The sequence below is a fragment of the Podarcis pityusensis genome, assembly GCF_964106645.2.
Source record: "Podarcis pityusensis genome assembly, chromosome: 9".
In the NCBI taxonomy this organism is placed as follows: domain Eukaryota; kingdom Metazoa; phylum Chordata; class Lepidosauria; order Squamata; family Lacertidae; genus Podarcis; species Podarcis pityusensis.
Genome location: NC_138034.1, coordinates 27487308 through 27511401, shown reverse-complemented (window position 1 = coordinate 27511401; position 24094 = coordinate 27487308). Strand labels below are relative to the sequence as shown.

The 24094-nt window shown below is 39.6% G+C and overlaps 1 protein-coding gene across 1 annotated transcript in view; it reads left to right on the top strand.

Annotated features, from left to right (window-relative positions):
• The window catches only part of TENM3 (teneurin transmembrane protein 3), a 974114-nt gene that overhangs the window by 665997 nt on the left and 284023 nt on the right, over positions 1-24094 (top strand). The window contains exon 10 of the mRNA XM_081021657.1: positions 6335-6613. Coding sequence (XP_080877783.1) covers positions 6335-6613 — 279 coding nt within the window. The remainder of the gene's footprint in view (positions 1-6334; positions 6614-24094) is intronic.

The window sequence follows — 24094 nt, the reverse complement described above, 5'->3', positions numbered from 1 at the left end:
ACTCTGGGATTGCGGAGTTCATCTCGCTTTATTGGCCGAAGGAGCCGGCCTACAGCTTCCGGGTCATGTGGCCAGCATGACTAAGCCGCTTCTGACAAACCAGAGCAGCGCACGGAAACACCGTTTACCTTCCCGCCGGAGCGGTACCTATTTATCTACTTCCACGGGACGCGGGTGGCGCTGTGGTCTAAACCACAGAGCCTAGGACTTGCCGATCAGAAGGTCGGCGGTTTGAATCCCCGCGATGGGGTGAACTCCCGTTGCTCGGTCCCAGTTCCTGCCAACCAGTAACGGGTAAAAAACAGGAACCATGGAAGGGAGGAAGGGAAGCTGATGTCTGTAGAAGTGGGTTGAGTGGGAAAGGATTCTCTTAAGTACAAGGCTCATGGATAGGAAAGAAGGAGCAGTGTGGTGCCTAAGGCTACCATAATTGTAGAAGGAAATTCATTGGAAATAAATCATTTCATTGGGTTTAAAATGACTGATCATGCAGAAAAATCCAAGCTTTGCCCCGTTCACTTATAATGTATGGAAAACAGGATTGTAACAATAGATGATACAAGGAAGATCTATAGAAACAGTGGGTTCTAGGAGAGAATTTATTGCATATTGCTCCGATGGCTGGCTGACAGAACAGTATTTTAGTTTTATGAGTAATCTACATAAATTAGAGAAGCCTAACACACCGCAAACAGAGGATTCCAGGGGACTTGGTGCCTCACATGCACGCGCGCACACACACAAACACACACACCAGTCAGGGATATTCACTCTCAATTAGAAAGGGGTTTTTTTTTAGAGCTGTGGAGACAGCATTTTCAAGGCTAAGCATACATGAGACAAAATGTGAGTTACTATTTTGCAACTAACACCTTGTTCAGCAACTGGCAGACTTCCCTAACTCATTTTCTTTATTTCTAAGATGGGAGCTTTTCATATAGTATGAAGATACCAGAGAGTCTTAATCAGCTAATGTTTGTAAAGTGCTATGAGCTTTTTGGGTTGATGGTGTTATCATTGTAAGTGCTAAGCATTATTATCAACGTGATTACATCCGAAGGTGATAGTGGACTGGTGCCAATGGTCTTGGCTTCATCTTTCCTATTTTTAATTTCACTCTTTTGCCAACATATTTAGATTCAGAGTTTTGCATGTTTCATTCCTTTCATAGTAATCGTGTTAGGCCAGAAGACTATTCGTGTAATGATTAACATTGGTCTGCCCACATTCATGTCACAAGCTTTTTTCTTAGTAGTTTTCTTTTTAGCAAGTGTCAGAAACTAAAGGCAGAGTCTCGTGACTATGATTCAAGGTGACTTTTCTTTAAGGTGTGTATAAGAAAAATAGGTGAATCCATACTTATTTACGTCAGCATATCAGTATTTATAATAACTTCAGTGTGTTCTAGAGCAGCCAAAGTATGAACAAAAGAGATGGCAGCTCTGGCCCATTCTGCATACGAAGGCCACCTCAAAGGGCCACCTCAGTCTCCCTATAGTTCCTTTCCAGGACCATGGCTTTATAAGTTGCCCTGAGATGTCAGCTGAAATTGAATTTAAGACACTCTTCTTTTAGTGATGAAAAATCATTTGGATAGCCACTTCAAAACATCCTGGTGGATATCAAAATAAGGGAAATACACTCACCTCACATCTCAGGAAGGTTAAAATAGGGTTAATCTCATGACTTCATACTTGCCACAGCATACATTTATTATTACTATTATTACTATTATTATTACTATTATTATTACTATTATTATTACTATTATTATATTCATGTACTGCCCTTCATCTGATGATCATAGGGCAATTAACAACATCAACATATAAACCTGGTTGGCATCCATCTGTCTCAGGAGACAACAGAGGAGTGTGCCTTGGGGGTGAAGTCAAACTTTTGGAGAGTTACAGTGCCTGCTGTGGCTGTACAGACCGATACGGGAAAGACATGTTTTGTTACATCTGGGGTAGATGAATGTATCCAGTTGTGCTGTTGCATTCTCCCAGTGGTCATTCCTCGTCTGGTCACTGCTGTGAATACACAACCTGTCTGTCTCCGGCCACTGCGGTTGTCTGCAAGGGATTCCCACATGGTGGAGTTGATGTTGCCAGCCTTCATGCCTCATTTGCAGGCATCTTTGAGAATACAAAATACATAATAAAATAAAAACAAAAACAAACCAATAACTGCCCTCCCACAAACACATTTAAAAGGACATAGAATGTTAATCAGCTAAAGGCCTGGTTATAGAGAAACTTTTTTGCCTGGTGTCTAAACATATGTAATGAAGGTGCCGGGTGAGCCTCCCCGGAGCGAACATTCCACAAATGAGGACCACTGCAGAAAAGGCCCATTCTCATGTTGCCACCTTCTGTACCTCTCATGGAGGCACACAAAGAAAGGTCTTAAGTGATTAATGCAGGGTTGTCCATATGAATTGTTCATGGGAAGAACATAGTGTTATTTTGCAAATGGGGAGGAGAAAATGGGTTCAGCACCAAAACCCATTTTAGCACCAAAATGGTGGTGCTAAAATTAAAGCCTGTTGACATTAATCTTTATCAAAGTGTGACCAGTCCTGAATCTAGAGTTTGTTTGGTCCTTTGGTTATGAACTTTTAGCAGGTTCTTCTATAGCTGGACTCCCTGATTTGACACCTATGGGGTATCACAGCATCCTCAGAACTCTTTCACCTGTTAACGGTCCCAGCTACTCCTCTTTTTTGAAAAGAGTTTTGGTTATTTTTTGCCAATTGGGGTTTGGTTAGGGGGGGGTACTTATTTCTTTTTTACAAAATGTGTTGTGTTTGGGGGTGTATATTGTTGTTTTGGCTGTTTTGAGTGGGGGTTCTGAGCATTGTTGGCTTTTCTTCTGTCAAATAGGTATTGTTTTGCTGCTCAGAACAGTTCCTTTGATTTCCAAAATGGTGGGGTATCCCTGCCCTGTAGCTATTCCAGCCAGACCCCTCCCCCACCCCCGGTGGTAATATTTACCCACAGTGACCGGCAGTGGCATCAACTTGTGGGGAAGGTTGTGGGGGCTGACATGCATGTGATATCACATCAGGACATCGGAGGAGCCAGGGAACGGAGCTGAACCTGGCATCAGTGTGGCTTCCATGGCTAGCAGCTCCTTCTCCTGCTGCCGGTGCCGACCAAAGGTTATTCTCCCTTCCTTCCTGTAATGGTTCTAGGGGTTGCTCATGCGTAAGCAGGTACCTATCTCCCCGGCTGGGTGCAAACACCTGGCTGGGTTGCCAAAGTGAACCTTTTTCTGTCCGGACAGCCACTCACCCGTGGCTGACTCAATCGCTGGCAGAATCCGTGAGTGGGCGTTTTTTAAACTTCTTCCAGCAAAGAAGTTCTTTGACGCCTAGTTTCCGCCTACCCTCTCTGCGCGGAAGCCTTCTGCGCAGGGAGGGCGTGGGCAACGGAGGACCCCTACTCTCCCCACTGGTCCCAGGCAAGGAGTCATGAGACTGCCTCGCCACTTCCCCCAGCTGCCCCCCTTCTCCACTGGTGCTACACTGATTCTCTTCCCCAGAAGATGGGCTGCTCCTCCCGATCCCTGGACGCTCTCTGGAATCCCTCTGGCTTTTGCTCTCCCCCTCCAGTACTGATGGCAGTTCCCTGACAGTTCCCCTCCATGGCAGGAGGAGAAAGAGCCAGCCGCTGAAACTGTGCCCAGCTCGGCTCTGTGCTTGGCCCTGATATTATTTTTTAACATTGGACGGGGAGCCAGTGTGGTGTAGTGGTTAAGAGCGGTAGACTCGTAATCTGGTGAACCAGGTTCGCGTCTCCGCTCCTCCACATGCAGCTGCTGGGTGACCTTGGGCTTGTCACACTTCTCTAAAGTCTCTCAGCCCCACTCACCTCACAGAGTGTTTGTTGTACAGGAGGAAGGGAAAGGAGAATGTTAGCCGCTTTGAGACTCCTTTGGGTAGTGATAAAGCGGGATATCAAATCCAAACTCTTCTTCTTCTTCATTGAAATCTACATGTCCCAGCAAGAGCAGACCACAGTGATTTTCTCACATTAAGATATATCTTCAGGGTTTACTTCCTAAGACTACAATTTCTCCGTTCTTAGTTTAAGCTGTGATACTGAGTTAAGTCTGTGCAATAAATCTGGAAGCTCTTTGCACTTCACTCTCCTAGGTATATTCAAATGTATACATTCTTGGTTCTAAACTTAAGAGTATTGGACAATGGCTACATTGTGCTCATGATGTGTACCTATCAGTGATTGTGTAGAGAATGTCAACCTTTACCCAAACTTTGATAGGTGACTAGTGTGATTCTTATTTAAACAGTTGCTTGTTTACTGATTCATCCTTCCTAATAGCCTTCACACAATTACTCACCAGTATGGCTATTTACTGCTGTGACAGTTGCCTTTCCTTGCTCAATGCATTTTTTTTCTGTTATTTATTCACATCTCAATGATAAGTACTATTTGATTTGTAGCTAATTGCAGCAACTGTTTTTCAGTATTTATGAGTGTCGTAGTCAGAATCCATTTACAATTCTGACCGGGATAAAACTGATTGCCACAACTGATATGACCACAGCAATAAGGAATTAACTGGCACACTTGAAAGCTGTCAAGATCTGGGGGCATTAACTCCTTTTGCATTTCATGAACCATTCATTCTGCTGTTGCTTGTTCCTGTTCAGAATATTTTCCTTCTTCTTCTGCATTTTTTAAAATTTACATTCACATTTAAGAGCCTCATAACAACTAGGAAAAGCACTAGAAAGCTAGCCAGAAAATAGCTTTTGAAAAAGTTGTTGTTTATGGTCCACTTTTCTGTTTAAAACAAAATCACCAGCTTCCAAAAATGGAAATAAATGATATGCAATGATAATAAAGTAACAATAAAAGCAGACAAACCCCTGAATTAAAAGAATGAACAGCAAATTGTTGCACTAAGATCAAACATTAAAAGCATGTTAGAATAACAGGCCTTCAGTAGACACTTGAAAAGTAAGAAAAGAGTCTTGGCAGATCTCTATGAATCGTGTATCTCACAATCTTAATACTACCACTGAAAAAGCCATGTCTTGGGTACCCTACAACCATATAATATCTTTACTATTGCAAGACTACTTTATGTCAGAGCTTGTAAAAATACTCACAAACCAACTAAATGAGAGCTTGTTATAAAACTTTGGGAAGTCTTTTAACAAGTTATGTAAAAAGAGAAATTAAAATATCAGATGTAGATTATTTACTTTTCTAAGTTATGTAAACAATTTTGATAGAATACACATTTGAGTGCATGTTTGTTAAAATATAGTATTATAACTGTAATTTTAAAGGGAGATACACATAGCCTACAATTTTAGCAGTGTGGTGATGTTGCTCCTAGGATTCATAATATAGAACATCTGAAAAAAATAGCTGGAATGAGCATGCCAGTAGTCTGTGTATCACAAATACATGTGAGGATTTGAGGTAATAAAAGTAAGCTTAAAATATAGCTTTTACTAAACCAATAACTTTTAAATGCCACATTTTAAATGCTCTTAAATGTCTCAAGTTGATTAAACCTGATTTATTTACATAACTATTAATAGTCAGTTTTGTGTCTATTCCGTTCCTCCAAAACAGAATACAGTGATCCCTATTCTCTGAAAACCAGATCGAATTTGTAAAATATGTCTTATTTGACTAAGCCACCAAACCAAACATTGAAAGTAGAGAAACATCTGTGTAATAATCATGTTGCTAGATTCTTGCATGATCTTTTTCAGGAAAGGCAATGCATTTATTTGCTTTCAGGCATTCAGCTAAAGCAGGAAGAGTTAATAAAGATCAACTAACTAAGCCCTTATTCTAATTTAATGAATGTTTTATTCTTAAGGGAAACATACTTTTCTTATAATGACAGGTGACATCTGAATGGAAAAATACCCTGTTGTTTAGGGCTTTATCTAGGACAGAAAGAGATAATCCTGACACATACTTGTTATTGCTTTTGCACTTTCATAAAGTAAAAAGGGTTGTCAGTTAGAGCTAATCCTATATGCTGAACCAGCTCTTCTTCATTTACAGGCCATTCTATATTTCTTTTCTACCTTAGAGAACTCCTGATGTGCTTAAGTAGTTGACAAAGAAGAGCTAAGACCAGAGAATGTAAGGGTCACTGCAGATTGCTAGAGATCAAAGGATATAGTTGACTATAGCTCATGTAGCGCTTAACAAAAGACCTTGGGATATACCTGGGAAAAAATGTGTAGTTAGTGTGTTTATTTTAAGGATTCTGTTTTTTTAACAAACAAAAAACAAAAAGATTCTCATGTTTTGTTATCTTTTTCTTTCCTAATTAGGACAGAATTTTACCCTAAGGCAGTTAGGAGTATGTGAACCAGCAACTCGAAGAGGACTGGCATTTTGTGCTGAAATGGGGCTCCCCCACAGAGGTTACTCTATCAGTGCAGGGTCAGATGCTGATACTGAAAATGAAGGAGTGATGTCTCCAGAGCATGCCATGAGACTTTGGGGCAGGGGGGTCAAATCAGGCCGCAGTTCCTGTCTCTCAAGCCGTTCCAACTCAGCCCTCACTTTAACTGATACTGAGCATGAAAACAAGTCTGACAGTGAGAATGGTAAGTCTTTCTGTGTGTAATATGAAAAACTATTTCATGATTTGTATTTATGTATTCTTTAAGCATGAGCATACTTTCTGAACAACTTTTATAACAGTTTTCTAGGAAAAGCCAGTGTCCAGTATTGATGACTGGATGCAATATTTTACAAATATATAATTTGTACAATATTTTATCAACCATTTGGAAAAAAAATCTGAGAATGAATGAGTACACAAAATAGTTTATTAAGAAAGTTTGAGTACTAAAGAACAAATTTGATTGTGCTTTAAAAATCAGTTTGATACAAGCAGTTGAAATTGTGATAAAATGGAAAGAATGTCCTTTGGAGACTAGATTGTTGTGTAGTTAAAAGCTGACAAACATCTAAACAGAACTTCTTAGGAAATTGGAAATGGTCTTTCTGTATAATTCCCCCGTTCCCCTGGTTAATTCTGGATCAGCAATATACTGTCCAAAGGCCCCAATGCAGCCTCTGAAGTATTATGCATACTTTTGTTTCAGTGAAGCAATTCCTCAGTTCAGTGGTAGCAAACATGCTTTGTACAATACTAGGCCAGATAGCCCAATGGTCTGACAACATACGACAGCTTCAGAAGATGTGTTGATAGGGTTTTGCTCAAGGGAACTTGAACCCTAGTTTTGGCAACTTATAGGCATTTGATCCTTGGGTGAAACAAGCTTTAATCCACATGTCTGCATCATAAGAAACAAAATAACACTTTCACTAATATAAATTCATGTTTAGACATATTCCTGAGTCTCTGACAGCAGCATGGGCAGGCGAAAATGAAGCAACTGTAGCTTTTATTAGCAAAGAGATTAAATAGTGGGAAAAGCTTAACCTCCTACATTTCTCTTTTCAGTCTTCTTATTAAAGACAAATGATCACGGCCAGTAACAAAAATTGGAAATTCTAATCCCAAACCACCTACTTCAGTGAAACTAACAATATCACTGATCAAGAATGTAGCCACTGAAAGAGGCTAAGATCAGCTAAAATTGAGGACATGGACTATTCAGAATAAATGTGCAGCCTGCTCATATCCTGGAATGTAATTATTGTGACACAAGTGGAATATTTCACTACACAACTAATGTAGCAGTCTTTCGTGAAACAAGAATGACAGAGATTAAGTAACCAAGTTTACGGCTGTTTTTGATTTAGATTAGAGATTGGGTATGGGCACTTGTGCTAGGGCAAGAAAATGACATTTCCCCCCAGTCTTGGTAGTCCCTTATGCAGGCCCTACTGCCTACCTTAAATGAAGCTTAAAATAAGAGGATAAAGCTCTTAGGGTCAGAAGTAAGGGGCCAATTAAAAGGAAGCTAGCCTTATTTTATTTTTTCCAATATTGTACTTTCTGAATCTACAGAAAGATTTTAGAAAGGCCTGCTTAATTTGTTTTCCATTTAAAGTTCCACGTGTCTAATGGAATCTTCCACAGTTGTGGTGATTGTATGTATAATAAGATTGTGTGCAACAAATATGTGGATTATATGTGGCTTCAAAATCAGATTGTTACCAAGGTTGCACGCCACCCACAATCTCTGCCAATTGGTAGCAAGATTAATCTAAGGGGTTCCAGGCCTGGGGTCATGTTTCGGTTGGGAATCAAGATGCAGTGGAGAGTGTCATCTTTAAGAAATACGGTTTATTAATACATACTTACAACCTGGGTGCGGATGGAGGGAGTGCCTAGCTTGCAGCATTCGCATCTCAAGAGGAGCTTGTTCTTCACAGCAGCTCAGCACTGCATTCAGAGGCTTTCTAAACGCCAACTCTGTGCCTCTGCCCCAGCTTGTTTCCAGCCAGTCCTAATGTTGTCTGCCCTTCCACCCTCTGCATGGAGTTCTCCCACTTCTTGCTTCTCCTTTCCAGAAACTCCTTGCCAAGCAATTCCCACCCTTTTGTATGCTTCCCCTTGTGGCTTTGGCATCCACTGTTGGCACAGACCCAAGGATTTCCCTGTTATGGGCCATCAACACCTTTTCTCATGCTTAACAACTTCTATCCCAATGAGGCCCTGGCCTGGAAAGAGAGCTTAGCTTGTATTTTTCCACAGGCCTCTTCCCTTCAACATTCCAAAAATCAGCTGAATTCTGTTCCTTTTAAAAATTTCTAACATTCACTACCTCTGGCAGGTGGGATTGCAAGAGTTCCCCCCACCACACACACCTTTCTGCTCCCATTTATTTATTTATTTTAAATTGTCCACTGCGTAAAGCTGAATGTGCATAAGTTAAATGTGTATGTTGTAGGTCTACTTTAGTACATATTCCCTGAGTAAGTATGCATCACCTTACTTGATGTATTATTGCAAACATTGACCACCGAGATTGCATATCTGTGATTTTTTTAATAGATGTTTATTTACATAAATAGTAGAACAGATCTCTACTAATTTTATAGAATTGAAGTTTGGAATTTCTTTTTTATCTTAATGCATAGCAAATCATGAATAAATTAAGGAAACAGTATTTAGCATTAATCAGATCATGAAATAGACTGTCTGATGTTTTGATACCAATTTCAAAGAAGAGTTTAGATACATAAATCCTTAATTTTGTTTGTTGATCAGGAGGCAAATAGTCCAGCAGAAGAAACTATTAGAGCTGCTTTGAGGCAAATAAAACTTTTCTAGCTCCAGTATCTCATCTGGGTTAAAAACAGTTAGAATATGCAGTTATGAGTAATGCTAAGAGAGATGTAAAGCAGATCGTTATGTATGCTTACCTTATTTGAAATTGCACTGCAATTAATGTTGCAAAGGCTGCCTAAGAGTCAGATCAACAAATTTACATGATAGTCCAGAATTTGATTTGCTGTAGTATGTTCATGTTCACTATAAAATCTAAATATGGCCAAGTTTAAGAGGTGTTTTTGATTTAAATTAGGATTGATAAAAAACGTCCAAATGTCAAGAAAACAGGAAATGTGTCACCTTTGTCTTAGGTTGCTCAAAGGTTAGTTTCCCACATCTATGTGCAAAAGGTAGTTAAATCTCTTATGAAACACATGGTTCTTATATGGGCTGCTGGCTCTTCTTCCATGTGCTGTGCTCCATAAATATTCCTGTTCTTAAGGTAAGTTGCATATGCATTAATAAGCGCACCAGCCCTCTTGTAAAATAACTTTGTTTACAGTGTTTCCCATGTAAAACTCAAAGTTATTAAGGTTTCTGTAAAGACTGCCAGAAAACTGCTACCTGGAAGTTTGTACTTGTAGCCATAGACCAGCAAGACCATGGGCTCATCCACACTTCTGGTGGCTAGAAAGCACAGATCTGAGTAGTTTAGATTTGAGTCTGAGCAGTTTTGCCTTTGCTCCACTTTCCCCCAGAAAACTCACTCTTTAGCATTCTGGAGAAAACCCAATTGATGTTTGCTCCAATTCAGCAGTTTACTGTGGGTTTTCCCTGGGGAAAGCAACAGGGCAAATGGAAATGTGAATGAGCACCAATCCTTCAATTTTAGGAATCAGATCATATTTCACATGGCCCCAAGAAAGGCATTGCCAACTGAGGAGCTTATTCTTGGCCCTGTGTTCTAACATGACAGCGGTCTTGACATGCATGTAATAAAGGACAATGAAACTTGCCAAGAGAGGAAGCCAGTGCAGTTTGCACCTGAGGTTTTACTTCTGTTTATAGCATTAGGGCATCCTTCTTCTAATGCAGAGAAACCCAGGCGGGCGGGCGGGGGGGGGGCAGAAATAAATTGGTTCTCTTTGCTGCCCCCCCCCCCCCGGTCCTGATCACTTGTAATACTAAATAATGGTATAGTACTAGGCAAACAAGCCTCTGTGCCAGGCATTCTGGCTATTTTAGTATGGCAGCATCATAATGAAACTGATCACAGGCTATTTTAAACCGGGAGCCCTACTTCTATCTAATGCTAACCCAAACATATTTTAAGGTGATGCTAAACTTGCAAGAAGTCCCTCCTGCCACAGAAGAGTAACAGAGTGTGGGTGCATGAACATATTTCAGTATAGCACATTGAGGCAGATTGGCAAAGTATAAAACCGTTGTTTAGTGTTATGAGCAAACACAGTAAAGTATTTAACCCCAAACTTGAGTCTCTTTTACACGTGGGGTACCAGCCTGAGCTGGACAAAATGACAACAGATGCTTCTCTTGTGCATCTATAAACAAGACTGCTCTCTGGAATGGAGTTTCATTATATCCTATTCATCTTGAACAACTTAAGCTATCATTTCATTTTATGATATAGAAGAGTTCTTATTAACAGAACCTTACCCTAGTCACTGGCCTATTCTGGTCAATATCCTCCTCAAGGAAATTTGCCACAAGGATTTGCTCCGTTCATGCATGTCTTCTTTTCTGTTGCAAACTATGACTTCCTGCTTAATATTACAGTGCCAATGGTAGGTTGAACATAGGCTAGTAGACCTGATTTCTGATAAAATAAGTTAGTTTATGAGTATGCAACTTAAATTTCCTTCATCGTTCTCAAGGGGCATTAAAAGGCTTGTGGCGAAGTAGTAAAGATTATATCTGGCACAAAACCAAATCTCTGTCTTAAAGAGTCATCTTCACATACATTGGAATGTATGTCTCAGCTCCGTAAGTCTAAAAATGCAAACTATAGAAACAATTTGGCATGGAATTTGCATCCACAATCATATTTATGTGTTGTCAATTCTGTTGTTGCAATGAAGAGCAAGTGCAAATTCAGTGTTGTGTTCCACTGTCACTAAGGTCACTAACTAATGCTCGTTTTTACTGAATTTTAAATTTAGCAGTTTTACTTGTGTAATGCAGCACTGTGCAGTTGTTAATAACTTGGTTTCACTTGCACTTCCTCCAGAGTGTTTTTCTCAGCTTCTAGCTATAGATAATACCAAAGCAGTTAATCAAAGATGGTGTTATAATACTCAAAATACCCATCCCATTAATATATAATGTAAACAGAACAGAACAGTTTATACAACAGAACAAGTAATTATTTGATGACATCATTTTTGTAATTAGGGCCTTAGCAATGCACCTTTCTCTTACACTCCAGTAATGCCAAAATAATTCTTTCATAATATTAGAAGTGTTTAAGGCTTTATTTGAAAACAATACTCCAAAATGGGTGGATTTTAACATTTACTGGCTGCATACTTTATTCTCAGCAACATCCTCCTTGTAAACATTTTAATTTGTTCCTCTAAGCAGTTAGGGAATATTTCACAATCTCAGGTTATTGCAGAATCAATAGTACCTTACAAAGTTAGGTTACTTTCCTTTAAAAGGCAGGATTTTTACTATAATTCCCTGTGTAACTTGTAAATATATTTTACCCCAGATTGATTATAACCCTTATAAATAGATTAGGTTAGTTTTGTTCCAAGAATTGTGTTGGAATGATGCTGGTAGTTCCATTGCACTTTTCCAAAAGCATATGGGAGCAAAGAAGGGACTGACAAAAGGTAATAACAGTTAGTGAACAGTGTGATCCTAGAATGAATAAGAGAGTGTGTTGGGAATTTTTTGATGAAAGGCTTGAGCAGCATGTAGTATAGACAAAGAAATTGGGGAGGAGGCGAGAGAGAATGCTCATATCCTTATGTAATACTAAAGCAAACCATGGCTTAGCACAAACAAGCAAATGTGTTTCTGGGAAGGAGATTGCAGCCATTTTCAGGTAACCATGGCTGTAGCTGAAGTGGGCTAGAGTCTGTTTGCTACTGCACTATAATAATAATAATTTATTATTTATACTCCACCCATCTCACTGACTTGCCCCAGCCGCTCTAAGCGGCTTCCAACATAATAAAAACACAGTGAGCTAAGCCATAGTCTGCCTTAACATATCATCCAAACCTGAGTTCTTAGTTTAGCTCACTTCAGACAAACCATGGGTACAACTTGTGTTTTCTCTGACGAGAGCTAAAACCATGAGTGTGGTCTGGTTTTAGACGACATGCTAAGCCAATCCTGGTTTAGCTCAGCACAGTCGCAAAATGATCTAGGAGGAGAAAGCAACTGTGATTTCCTTTCTTGGAATTTGCATGATCTCTTCTTGAGAAGCCCACACGTTTGATTGCACTAGACCAAAGTTTGACTTAACATTACATGTGAACTTTGTATTGAGCAGCCAGCCATTTCTTGCCAGCAAAATATTTTCATAGTTCTTTGAAATACATTGTCATGAGACAATCCAATGGTGTGAACCAGTAATAGCAGTAGTTGTAATACTGTATTTACAAGCATAGCACATGGAGCCATGTAAAACCATCCTGTTTCATTACGTAGTTGATAACTTTTTGAGTTCTGCCTCTATTTTGTGTTTCAGAAAATCAAAATCCATGGGCTACTTACAAAACTCGCAGAGACTTTGACACACAACACTATAGTGGCAGCCACTGCAGAAAACAGATGTGCTTAAATACCTTGTTCACATACTTACTTGGGCAGTAATGGTCTGTATATTATGAAGTAACAGGCACATCCTCCTCTCTTCACCACATCATAACATAACATGCGGCATGAGCACTCTATATGGAGGGGTGAAAGCCTGATTCCCCCACCCGCTTTTTTAAGTGAAATAACTATATGGATTTGGCAGCCATATGTGGAGTCAAATGCCCATGCCATATGTGATGTGATGTATGTAACTAAATATATTGGTGAGCACCTGCTCATTTACTCTGTGAAGGCCATTGCCACCTGGGTAGGTATCTGAACCGGGCTTAGGCTATTGCAGCTTAGTGAAAGGGTTTTTTTTATTCCTTGGTTGTTTGGGAGGGTTGAATTGTCTACACATCATCACTGTACTAACACTACCTGCTTCCTATGCAGTTTTTGTACATTAATTCAAATATGATTCTTTGTGTAACAACTAAACTAGCTCAGAATTGAATCTATTACTTATTTATGAGGTGTTTTGTAATGTCAGTGTTATTTCTGGAATGCATATGTGTGGATACTGTTTTATATTTAGGTTTTGTACAATGTGCTGCAAGATGACAAAATGCCAAAGGTAATCTTCTGGCATTTACTGATTCAAAATCAAACTGCTGCCTTGCAGAAAATAGCAAAGACACTAATTGAATTGCTTATAAGCGCTTTTAACAGCAAAAATAATTTAAGATTGAAATATATGTATAACACATTTTATGCAAGACGATGCTTACAGAGAATTCTTTAAAATGCTTTAGCCTGGAAAAGGATTGCATGTTATATATTGAAGAAAACAGGGGCTATGGGACTATTGCTTTGAAAGTTATTTTAATATGAGCATTTACATTTAGATTCATTCTAAAAGCAATCTTATGATGTTTCTAGAAAATCTTTTGCCTATTTTTCTTCTACTTTTGGATATGCTACAAATATAGTTTCACTGGATAAAATGTTTTTTCCTTGTGTACTTGAGTAAAGAAATCTTAGCACAATATCATTTCTTTGTAAATTGCAAATATTCTTCTAATTTTTTAGATTGCAATGAAAGCAGTGCATGCTGTGTGCATATCAGAATTGATGATGTGTGCTGTTTTGATTTTGAATGTGTTTTTGATGTCCTTGAAAAATCACAGTGGTAGCAGTGAAATTGTTTTAATTAATGAATCGGAGAGCAACAAATCTGCTGACTCAAGCTTATTGATGTAATTATCACTGGGACAGAAAGGATGCAAAATCTGGCAGGAGTGTTAAACTTCGGTTTGTTGTCATCTGAGAAACAGTAAAGTATCAGGGTGTATTTCATATGCGGTCTTCTAAAAGAATGTTTTTATTTCCTTACAAAATTATGTTGACATGATCACCATAATATTTTTCCATATACAGCTTCTTACATATCAATACAAATATGGTAACGATTGAAAGTCAATTCATTTTGTTTTCTGTTATACAAGTGAATAATAACATAAAGATGCCTTCTCCCATTTATTATGAAGTAATCCCTTTTTATTTAGATCACATTACCCTGGGTAAAATAGTTTGTTGATTTTTAGCATTAATCATCGTTCCTTCTTGTGGAGCCCAGCAGGTATAAAGGAACATGCCGGAAGTACCTTTAATGCCTTGTTAGACATTGCAGCTATGCTTTGCCTTGTCAGTAGGGCTGTACAGCCAGTATTCTGTCCCTCCCACAAGATTGCTGGCATCCATCTGTCTCAAGAGACAATGGAAGAGTGTGCCTTCGGGGGTAAAGTAAAACTGTTGGAGAGTTACACCACCTGCTATGGCTGTAGAGACCAGTACAGGAGAGACATAATTTATTGTAGCTGGGTTAGGTTACACATTAAAGGTAAAGGGACCCCTGACCATTAGGTCCTGACACAGACGACTCTGGGGTTGCGGCACTCATCTCGCTTTATTGGCCAAGGGAGCCGGCGTTTGTCCACAGACAGCTTCCGGGTCATGTGGCCAGCATGACTAAGCTGCTTCTGGCGAACCAGAGCAGCGCACGGAAACACTGTTTACCTTCCTGCTGGAGCGGTACCTATTTTTCTACTTGCACTTTGAGGTGCTTTCAAACTGCTAGGTTGGCAGGAGCTGGGACTGAGCAACGGGAGCTCACCCCGTCATGGGGATTCGAACCGCCGACCTTCTGATTGGCAAGCCCTAGGCTCAGTGGTTTAGACCACAGCGCCACCCGTGTCCCAGATTACACATTGTTGTTGTTTAGTCATTTAGTCATGTCCGACTCTTCGTGACCCCATGGACCAGAGCACGCCAGGCACTCCTGTCTTCCACTGCCTCCCGCAGTTTGGTCAAACTCATGCTGGTAGCTTCGAGAACACTGTCCAACCATCTCGTCCTCTGTCGTCCCCTTCTCCTTGTGCCCTCAATCTTTCCCAACATCAGGGTCTTTTCCAGGGAGTCTTCTTTTCTCATGCGGTGGCCAAAGTACTGCAGCCTCAGCTTCAGGATCTGTCCTTCCAGTGAGCACTCAGGGCTGATTTCCTTAAGAATGGATAGGTTTGATCTTCTTGCAGTCCATGGGACTCTCAAGAGTCTCCTCCAGCACCATAATTCAAAAGTATAAATTCTTCGGCGATCAGCCTTCTTTATGGTCCAGCTCTCACTTCCATACATCACTATTGAGAAAACCATAGCTTTAACTATACAGACCTTTGTTGGTAAGGTGATGTCTCTGCTTTTAAAGATTCTTACATCTTTTTAAGATGCTTACATCTTTTTAAGATGCTTACATTTTTTAAGATGATTACACATTACACTTGTGAAAATAAGGACCAGATTTCAGGCTTGTATACTTCTGTGGGCTTGCCACAGGACAAAGGACTAAATCAACTAGGAATATTCCATGTTTATTTAAATGCATGATCTCCTTGTCCTAAGAAATCACTCTAAAACCCCAATCATATCTACATTTCCTTAGAAGTAGCTTCAACTTTGTTCAATGGATCTTCTTCCCAAGTAAATTTGTAGGGAAACACAACCTATGTTGTAACCAGTGCTTTTTTTTCCTAGAAAGAGAGGTGTAGGAACTCCCACCTTTTTGGGACAGACACTCAGTTTGGAGAGAATCTGCCCTCCAGATTTGTTTGGCTACAATGCCCATCAGCATGGCCAAAGAGCAGTGATGATGGAAGTTGTATTTCAAAACATATGAAGGGCACCAGGTTTGGGAAGTTGGACAAGGTCTATACAGTACGTGTTTGCTTTCATTAACTAATATATGTAACAGTTGCTTATGGTCTCATGTCTCCAGCAGCAAATTTGTCAATTTCTGTATTGATGGAAGAAGCCCTTCCCTGTGCGCCGCCAATAACTTACTGTGAGAGAGCATAAATGGAAATTGTGGGTCCTTATTCTAATCATTTTGTGGCAAGAAATATACTAGGATTCCAGCAATGATTTGTGTGAGGAAAAACCAACAAGAATACAACTTTTCTGGGGCCTTGTAAAAAGTGCAGAGCTTTTTCTGAGGGGCAAGAGAACAGGAGCCACTATGGCACTGTGCTAGTTCTCCAAAGGCAGGTATAGAAAGTGTCATACCAGTCAGCACTTGTAGCCTCCTTTCCTGAAAATGGGATGCCTAGCGTCATCTGCCAGTGGCCCCATCCTCTGGGACAGGATGCCACCATATAGGCATACTTTTATTTACAAAGAAGCCATCTACCTGTGGAAACGGTTGGATAATGAGTAGCTGCTGTGTGGCATGCCTCAGAAGTAGATTGCTTCAGATGTATTTTGCAATGCACTAAGGCCTTGTATATTTTAAGCCACCATATTACAGTTTATTTTGTGGGTAGATGGCATATAAATCACAGTCTAATTTAATCTACATCTAATCTTACGGAGATGACAGCCTTGGGCTCACCTCTACTACTTCTGAAGGCACAGATACCAGAATGATGGTACCAATGAACCGGACAGTCTCTCATATGGTTAGTTACTGCCGGCTTAGACTGGTTGCTTCAAGCTGAAAATCAGATGGCAGGCTGACTCTTCAAGAATTTCACTGTAAAACAAATAGTGTAAAGGACAGAAACCAGAAGAAGTATCAGCTTTGGGGGAATTGAGGTCCATAGGTAATAAAGAATCCTATCGTGAAGCGGTTTGGGATCCTGGATACAAACAACACCTCACTGCAAGTCTATCTAATGAATAAGAAATGTTGATGAAATAGTAATCCATCTGTCAAAACCACTCTCACATAGCGTGGTTGTAGTGGATAAGTGCAGCACACCCAATCTGCTGTCCTACTTTCTTATTTGTTGACTGGAAGAAGAGAGTTGGGTGGGTGGAAAGACAACACTTGCTTCCTTGTTCTCTATCAGCAGAATATTTATAACTGCTCCTTGTATGAATACATTTAGCTACTTGTTGATATACCAAAAAAGAAAAAAGGAAATTTGTGGATTTAAGGTTCAAATGTTTTTAATTAATACTGCTCAATAAATAAATATATTTCAGCTCATTTGTTATTTTCAAAGGTCTTTGTTCCATACTGTATCAGATGTATTGATTTTATGAAATAGCTAATAGGCTTTCCTTTGTGAAGAGCGGCTTTTTCCTGTGATTAACTTTTTACATTTCAATTGTTCCATCCCCTTGTGAGAAATATTTGAATGTAATAAAAAAAAAGTATATTCAAAACAAGCCCTGGTATTTTCCCTGTCCTTTTAAAAATATTGCCACAATGTGTCCTTTCAGAGGCTAGATAGGTTTTCTTTTCAATAATGCACCTACTATGTGAGTAAGCTTAGTTGCTGTTAACTCTTCACCTGCTTTACATATGGCCTGCAAATAACAAAAGGAAATCTGGAAGCACGGGGATAATTTAAACGAGACAAAAATGCAGCATAATAATAATGATGTAGAAAACAGGAGGCGTTGAACACATCTTTAGAAGCTAAAAATCAAGATAAGGGAAATCTAGAACATCCTGATTAAAGAAACACTAAAAATGAAAAAAATATATTATACCAGGATTGGCCAGCTTTCAGTTTTTGATGCAGTAACATCATTCATTTCTTTTTTAATGTAATGTAATGAGAGAGACTTTTCTGACTTATTTTAACAGAAGGATGATTGGATGAATGTTTGACAGCAGGGTGGTGATGAAATGGTGGGCGGAGCCAGAGTGACAGCTTGGGAACATTGGGAGAGACAAGGAAAATGTGATTGTTGAAAGAATGAGAGTGAGGACATAGGTAAAAGACTGGACGTCAGTTGTTAAAGAAGAGAACAAGGTATGCTAAACTAGGATGATACTACCTGTAGGATAGTATTATTTATTTATCCAAATGATTACTTGTCATAGCTGTTGTTTTCCACAAATAAAATGTACTATTTGTAGGACAAATGATAGGGTGATTGGATTGAGCTTCAATATCAACACAACGCTAGTACAAAATACATTTTTAGAAAGGAAAATAAGAGAATGGAAAGAATACATTAAGGATCTTGCCGGATGATTGTTTTGTCTTTCGCCCAACTAGGTATTTGCTGCAGAGAAATCTAAGTTTCTCAGCACTGGAAAAATCCCTTGCCTTTTGCAAAACTGTGTTTTTCTGGCAGCTGTTGGTTGCTTCCTATGTAATCACTAATAAGTGTCTCATGTGTATATATATGTTTGCCCGTTTTAAGAATTTGTCTGAAGGCTTTTTAAAAGTGAATGCATTTTCCAGTATATTTTTTAGGGCTCAGCACACCCACCTTGCCCTTCCAGAATGTATTAACTTCACCTTATAATAATATCTGCAACCACTGCTACAAGTGCCAGTCACAACCAGCAAGGCTGATTCTCATTCCAACCCATGAGCAATCTGATTCCATGAAACACTCCATTTTTTTCTGATTCTATATATATATTGATTTGTATGCTCTTTTTCCATCCAGGGTTGTGTAAAAATAATAATAATACCCAAAAGGCATAATTAGATTGTGGATGAGGGAGGTCTTATTCAGGGCCAACCTGGCATTCATCAGCAGCAGCCACAAACCTGAGGGCTGGCTGATAGGACAACCGTAATTCCCCAAGTGCAGGAGGGGCTGTCACATGGCATAGTCACTAACTGGCCCTAACTGCCACTAACTGCCCCTTACCTGGCCTGCCCCACCTCCCCTTACCCTCAGCCACTGTGATTGGGGTCTACCTTGCTCTTCTTACATTCTTATTGTATGGATGAAAAAAAAGGGCGGCAACGCAGAGACCTAAAAATAGAAAAAGGCTTAAGCAAGTTAGCCATTACAGTGGTACCTCGGGTTAAGTACTTAATTTGTTCCGGAGGTCTGTTCTTAACCTGAAACTGTACTTAACCTGAAGCACCACTTTAGCTAATGGGGCCTCTTGCTGCTGCCGCGCCGCCGGAGCATGATTTCTGTTCTCATCCTGAAGCAAAGTTCTTAACCTGAGGTACTATTTCTGGGTTAGCGGAGTCTGTAACCTGAAGCGTATGTAACCCGAGGTACCACTGTACTAGAAAGCTAATTTGTAACTTAAATATATATTTTAAGACCGGAAAAAGAAAATAATATGTTTGCCATGTAATCTTCTATCTAAGTTTTGTTTGTTTTAAAAAACCTTTTCACACACAGACACACACACACACACACACACACACACACACACACACACACACGGAGGGAGGGCAATCATTTGGCAAGTGTATACAGTGGACCCTCTGGATACGAATTTAATTTATTCCGGGGGTCCGTACGCACCCCAAAAAATCCATAACCAGAGGCTCTGCGCGCACACACGGTGCAATAGAGTGTTTCTGCACATGCGCGCGGCGCACAGAGCCGGAAAAATACTTCTGGATTTGCCGCTTTTGCAACCCGAAGATTACGTATCTAGAGAGGTACGTAACCCGAGGGTCCACTGTATATTAACAGGGTGATGAGCTAGCTTTCACTTTTCACAGAGTTTCAGGTTTGATGTAATACAGAGAGAGAGAGAGAAGAAGCTTGATATTAAATTGATGCTTCTGATAGAGGGGGTAGGGGAGGCCCACTTTGCTGTATGTTACTGTCTTAAAATTAGAACTTAAGATGCTCTAGAAGACTAATTAGATTAGATAGTGCTAAGTCCTAAAGATCACAGGTTAAACCTATGACAAAGAAACAACAGGTGCTTTTTGGAGGAGTTTGTGATCTGGTAGAGAAAACAAGTCCCCATAAACTTACCATGTTGGGGGAAGAGAAAGGAATGGAAAAGTAGAGTCATTAGTCTTCCGCTCATACCTAAGGAGCATACCTAACGGGGTTATAGAGCTCGAGGGCAGGTAGTTTCATGAAATGTAAGAAAGCAAGCCTTAAGTCTAAAAAGGAAGAAAGCTTACAGGTGTTGCTTTCTGTCTTTCTCATTAGTTGTCTCACAGATCAGTCAGGCTGTTATTTCTCTTTGGTGCTATGGATTGCAGCTCCACTTCTGAGTTTATTTTTATTAAAATTAATTATGTGCAGAATAGAGGTTTGGTTTTATTTGTGATGCATTTTAGTTCTGTTTCTGCTTTTTCTGAAATAGTTCAGCAATAATTTTATTTGTAGTACAGTGAGATAGCTAAATAATATGGGATTCTCAGCTGCATCCTTAAGACTGTTTTTACTCATTTCACTTTTTTAAAAAATCCTTGAACTTACTTCCCTATAAAACAAAAGGCTTACAATTGAAAAGAAGTTCCTGAACTTTAATTTGATCTCATTAGTATTTTTTTTAAAAAGGTTAGTGTGTGTTTGTTACTATGCTAATATTTAAAGGCAATTTCTGCTGAGAATATTGTGTGGAACAGTTTAGACAAAGCTAAGGACATATTTAAAATTTTAATATTGAAGGAGACTATCATGAGGAAAAAGTTACTAAGGCATCCCCCTGTGCTCCCATTAATTTGTATATTATCAAGGACCTGGTTATGAATATGGTTACTGGAGTAGGCATGTAATAAACAGAATATAATTGAATTTTCAATCTTTTGTCATGAGGGAATAATCTTCTTACAAGACCTCTGCTCTGTCTTCCAGCTAATTGTCAGCAGTTATTCAATATTGCCACATAAATGTCATCAAATCTTGCAAACCCCCTCTCCCCGAAAAATGATTACATTTAAAAATGTGTGCCTCTACTCTATTGTGTTTTAATTATTTTCATCCACGTATTTTTGTTGACACGTTCTAGAAATGATTTGAAATGAAGTTGCATAGAACTTAAAGCTCAGTTAAACTTATTTTAGAAATAAAAATGGGTCTAAATAAACCTGCAAACTAAGGAAAAGAATATTGGACATGGGCCTTAAATATGGGGAAGAGTGTTGAATGAGAGAGCATGGTTGCTGACATTAAACAGGCCAGTGCCACATATCCTGCCTTGATTAACATTGTCTCCAGTCGACTGGTTAAGGATCAGCATAAAGTAGATTAGAGACTGTTGTTGTGTTGGATACGCTGATGATCCTATCATTTATTTTAGTATATCTCAGGCTTCCTCAACCTTGGCTGTTTTGAGACTAAAAATTCCCATCATCCCTGACTAGCTAGGGATCGTGGGAAATGTAGGCCAAAAACATCTGGAGGGCCAAGGTTGAGGAAGCCTGGTATATCTGCTTCCCATGCTTCCCATGCTAAAAACTAAATAAAACCCATGTCTGCCATATTAGCATAATGCATACCCCACAAGTGTCCTAGACATCCTGTTTTTTTATCGTGAGAGAATGGTTGTGATCTTGTTCAATTTCACAGCGCGATTCTCCTCCCAAAAAGTGTTTTTTCAGGGTGTGATCTTGTATGGTCCCCCCAAAAGTGCTTTTTTGAGGAAAAGGCAGCTCGAAATCACATGAGATTATGGCAACCAAAATGACCACTGTGCTCTTGCAAGAAAAAACAGGAAGGTGGTGTTCTGGATTTTGGCTTCAAAGTATTGGAGGGTATGCATAATGTAATCTTTCGCAAAGTAGTCCACAGCAGTTTGGAAGTTTACATGGTTCTAGTGAGACATACGTGTTTTTAGCATCCCAGTATTCAGCCTTAAATAGAGAGTCCTGCATATTAAAGTTTGTCACACACACACACACACACACATTTATTTATTTTATTTATAAGCTCTGAAGTCTTTTATTTACTGGATATTATTGTTATCTAGGTTACAGAATTAATGTTAACTGCCAATTCTAAAAATAGATGCATGAGGTACAGACCAGCTTTGAAGTGGAGAAGCCAGATAAAAGTACTGGTTTTGTGTTTCCACAAACCCGATCCATTCAACCAGCTGCCCTTTCCACCTGCCCTGTGAATAAAGAGTTTCCAAAAACTTGAGTTTAAAGAGGGCACTTATAGAAGCCAGACCTTTTTTGGAGTTAGCTTAGTAGAATGAGCCAGTTTCAAATTTTAAACGTGTGAGACAAAGAGGATTAGGGATCTGCTTCCAGCCAGTGGAAATTTGATTTCAAAAGAAAACAACCATATTTTTCAAACTTTTTATTCCTATTGTACGAGTGCCAACTGCAATAACTTTAAAATTAGTTCTGTATGGTGGATGTCAGTTGCTTCGGCCTTAAAATCTAAAATCCAAACATTTTATCAGGGACTTTGCTAAAGCAGATTTTATTTAATCACACCAGTCACACGCCTCAGTTAATAGACTTTTGCAGATTCACAAGATATAATCACACATTTTAGACTGAAAGGTGACTATATTGTTCATATTGCAAGCATGGATACTTTTCACATATTGGTTTTTCAATGCCATTGTTTAAACAAGCATTAAACTCAAGGCATATGGATCCTTGGAATATGCAGGGCCAGTTTCCTAAGGTTCTGATTAACTCATATGCTTACTAATGTACATGGCACCTTTTGCATTTGAGGACATGCCATAAGCTTTTTTCTGCTCATTTTACTGATGTCTCCAAGGACAATAGCTTCATAATTTATAAGCAGTTACATTGCTTTTGGATTTTATTTGTGTCATTGAACACTGTAAATACATAAACATTAGTAGAGGTGTATCTTTTAAGGAAGTATAGCTTCTTTTTGCAACCAAGAACCTGTGAGAGGTAATCTTAGTTGGATGAAATTCCCCACATTATAAAACAAAAGGTTGCTTCGTTTTTTAGTTTGGTCTCAACTGTCCATGTCCACATGAAAGCAACATAATTAAACTGTATACTGTTGGAAGTACATATTTCTCATCTATTGAGCTTTTTACCAGAACTGTGCATTCACTTCAGATGAATCCTAAATCCAGATCTGAAGTGAGCCCTTCAAAAAGATTCTGGATTTGTCTAAACCAAATCTGGTGCCCTCTAAATAAAGGTAAAGGTAAAGGGACCCCTGACCATTAGGTCCAGTCGTGGCTGACTCTGGGGTTGCGGCGCTCATCTCGCTTTATTGGCCGAGGGAGTTGGCATACAGCTTCCGGGTCATGTGGCCAGTTTACCTTCTTGCTGGAGCGGTACCTATTTATCTACTTGCACTTTGATGTGCTTTCGAACTGCTAGGTTGGCAGGAGCAGGGACCGAGCAACGGGAGCTCACCCTGTCGTGGGGATTCGAACCGCCAACCTTCTGATCAGCAAGTCCTAGGCTCTGTGGTTTAACCCACAGCGCCACCCGCGTCCCTCTAAATAGATCTGAGCTAAATAGCTTTTTTGAGGCTGCTCAGCCTTCCCACCTAACAACTGGTGTTACATGTCACTTCCCCACATGTCAGCTGAACAGTCTCAACAAAGCCCTACTGCCGCTCTGGCTTGTGCAGAGACCCTTCCCAGAGCCTGAAGAGGATGTCTTCCTCGGTTGGGTATCCTAGCAAGCTACTAGGACTCTCCAGGTGCTCCCCACTGATGTGCATTTCAATGATGCACGCAAAGGCCTGGGAGTAAGGCCCATTGAATGCAGTGACGCTTACCGGTACATCTGAATAAATGTGTATAGTATTGTGCTGCATTTTTCTTTATGACCTTGGCTTTTTTGAGCCTCACTGCACTTAAGATCAGGTTATTTGACAGTATTGCTGCAAAACTATGCATGTCTACTAAGGAATAAATTCCAGTTGACTCAGACTT